The 2,616-nt window shown below is 68.9% G+C and overlaps 1 protein-coding gene across 1 annotated transcript in view; it reads right to left on the bottom strand.

Moving 5' to 3' along the window:
- Positions 1 to 280: 280 nt before the first annotated feature.
- OPN1SW (opsin 1, short wave sensitive) overlaps positions 281 to 2,616 on the bottom strand; it is a 2,875-nt gene continuing 539 nt past the window's right edge. The window contains exons 2-5 of the mRNA XM_027704852.1: positions 2,034 to 2,202; positions 1,443 to 1,608; positions 788 to 1,027; positions 281 to 527 (exon numbers count right to left, since the gene is read on the bottom strand). Coding sequence (XP_027560653.1) covers positions 405 to 527; positions 788 to 1,027; positions 1,443 to 1,608; positions 2,034 to 2,202 — 698 coding nt within the window. The 3' untranslated portion in view covers positions 281 to 404. The remainder of the gene's footprint in view (positions 528 to 787; positions 1,028 to 1,442; positions 1,609 to 2,033; positions 2,203 to 2,616) is intronic.

The raw sequence follows: 2,616 nt of genomic DNA, 5'->3' as shown, positions 1-2,616 counted from the left end.
CCATCCCAAGGGTCCCACAGGGGTTCCTGCAGTGTGTCCCCCATCCCGGGGGTCCCACAGGGGTTCCTGTAGTGTGTCCCCTATCCCGAGGGTCCCACAGGGGTTCCTGTAGTGTGTCCCTCATCCCGGGGGTCCCACAGGGGTTCCTGGAGTGTGTCCCCCATCCCGAGGGTCCCACAGGGGTTCCCGCAGCATCTCCCCCATCCCACAGAGGGTCCCTGTTGCGCTCAGACCGCGGCCGTGGTTTATTGTCCCACCCGCGCTACATCCTAGGCTGGCCGGGGACCCCGGACCCCCGGGGCAGCGCCGGCCCCACAGCTGGGGCAGCCGGGGGTCCTGGGGGGCAGCCGGGGGTCCGGGGGGGCAGCCGGGGGTGGTGGGGGCCGGGGCGGTGCCGCAGCCCCTCAGCTGGGGCTGACCTGGCTCGAGGACACGGAGGAGACCTCTGTGCGCTGGGCCGAGCTGGACACCTCGGAGTCGTCGCTCATGGGCCGCCCGCACACCGTCTCCAGGATGCAGGCGCGGAACTGCAGGGACACGGGGGCAGGGGACAGCTCAGCCCGAGGGTCCCGCCGGCCCCGTGTCCGGCCCTGGCTCTGTCCTCACACCCCTGATGCCACGTTGGCCCCATCTCCCATCCCTTGGTACGTGCCAGCCCTGCCGGTGGCCCTGGGCACGACCGTGTGTCCCCAGGTGTCCCCAGGTGTCCCCAGGTATCCCTGGATGTCCCTTACACCCCGTGTGTTCACGGGTGCCCCGTGTGTGTCCCCCTGTGCCGCGGTGTCACCTGTTTGTTCATGAAGCAGTAGATGATGGGGTTGTAGATGCAGGCGCTCTTGGAGAAGAAGGCAGGGACGGTGACGAGGCGCAGGTCGAGGCCGTGGTCGCGGTTGTTCACCATGTACATGGCCAGCGCCGCGTAGGGGACGTAGCACAGGCAGAAGGACCCCACCATGACCACGACCATGCGCGACACCTCCCGCTCCGCCTTCTGCGTCGTGGCCGACTCCTGCTGCTGTGCTGCCACCTGGGATGGGGACGGGGACAGGGACACCTTGGGCCTGCCCGACCCCCCGATCCCCTGCCCGACCCCCTGATCCCCCAATCCCCTGCCCGACCCCCCGACCTCCTGCCCGACCCCCCGATCCCCTGCCCGACCCCCTGATCCCCTGCTTGCCCCCCTGCCTGGGCACCTGCCTGTGCTCCTGCCCACCCTTCTGACACAGCAGCCTGTCCTTCCTCCCTCCCTCCCTTCCCTCTCTTTCTTCCCCCTCCTCCTTCCCTCCCGCCCTCCTTCCAGTCAGTTCTCCATCCCTCCCTCCCCTCCATCTCTTCCTCCCTCTCATCCCTCCCAGCCTCTCTCCACCCTCCGTCCCCCTCCCCTTCTCCCGGGCACCCCCGGCTCCAGTGCCCCCCGTGCCCCCCGTGCCCCTGGGACTCACGGTGCGCAGGGCGCTGAGCAGCTGGGAGTAGGAGAAGATGATGAGGGAGAGGGGGACGATGAAGCAGAAGATGAAGAGGAACCAGGTGTAGTACTCGCTCTTGTACTTGGTGCCCACCGTGTACCAGTCAGGGCCGCAGGAGCACTGCAGCCCCTCGGGTATGTACCTGCAGCACCCGCGCTCAGCCTCTGCTCCGCACCAAGGGGCACCCCCTGGCACCCCATGGTACCCCCGTGGCACCCCATGGTACTCCCTGGCACCCCATGGTACCCCCTGGCACCCCATGGTACCCCCTGGCACCCCAGGGCACTGCTGGGTGTCTCACCTCCCTCCTGGCACCCCCAGGACACTGCTGGGTGTCTCACCTCCCTCCTGGCACCCCCAGGGCACTGCGGGGTGTCTCACCACCCTCCTGGCACCCCCTGGCACCCCATGGTACCCCCGTGGCACCCCTGCGGAACTGCCGGGTGTCTCACCTCCCTCCTGGCACCCCCGTGGCACCCCAGGGCACTGCCGGGTGTCTCACCTCCCTCCTGGCACTCCGTGGGCCCCCCCCGCCCCCCGAGCCCCCCTGTGCCCCCCCAACCCCACCTGCTCCAGCCGAAGAAGGGGGGGATGGCGACGCCGACGCCGATGGCCCAGGTGGCCGCCACGACCAGCAGCGCGTGGCGGGAGCTGAAGCGGAAGTTGCCGAAGGGTTTGCAGATGACGATGTAGCGCTCGAAGGCCAGGAAGGCCAAGGACCACCCTGTCACCAGCCCTGGGGGGACACGGCCGCTGCCTTGCACCCCGCCCATGGCCACTGGGGCCGTGGGGCACCCCACGTCCCACAGCACCCCCGGGTCACGGGGTCACCCCAACTCCTACAGGCCCGGTGGAATGCGGTGGTCACCCCTGCCTACAGCTCCACCGGACCCCGCTGGTCACCCCAACTCCTACAGCCCCACTGACTATAGCAGTCAACTCCTACAGGTCCAGATGGTCACCCCAGGTCCAGATGGTCACCCCAGGTCTTGCACCCCAGCAGCCCGTGGTGATCACCCCAGCTCCCACAGCACAGGAGATCATAGTGGTCATCTCTGGCCCCAGCAGCCCCGGTGGTCACTCCATCACCTCCAGCCCCTGGTGCCCCAGTGGTCACTCCATCACCTCTGGCCCCAGCAGCCCCAGTGGT

The sequence above is a fragment of the Neopelma chrysocephalum genome, unplaced genomic scaffold (genome assembly GCF_003984885.1).
Source record: "Neopelma chrysocephalum unplaced genomic scaffold, ASM398488v2 Primary Assembly neopelma1_293, whole genome shotgun sequence".
In the NCBI taxonomy this organism is placed as follows: Eukaryota; Metazoa; Chordata; class Aves; order Passeriformes; family Pipridae; genus Neopelma; species Neopelma chrysocephalum.
This window is presented reverse-complemented; position numbering and strand designations above follow the sequence as displayed.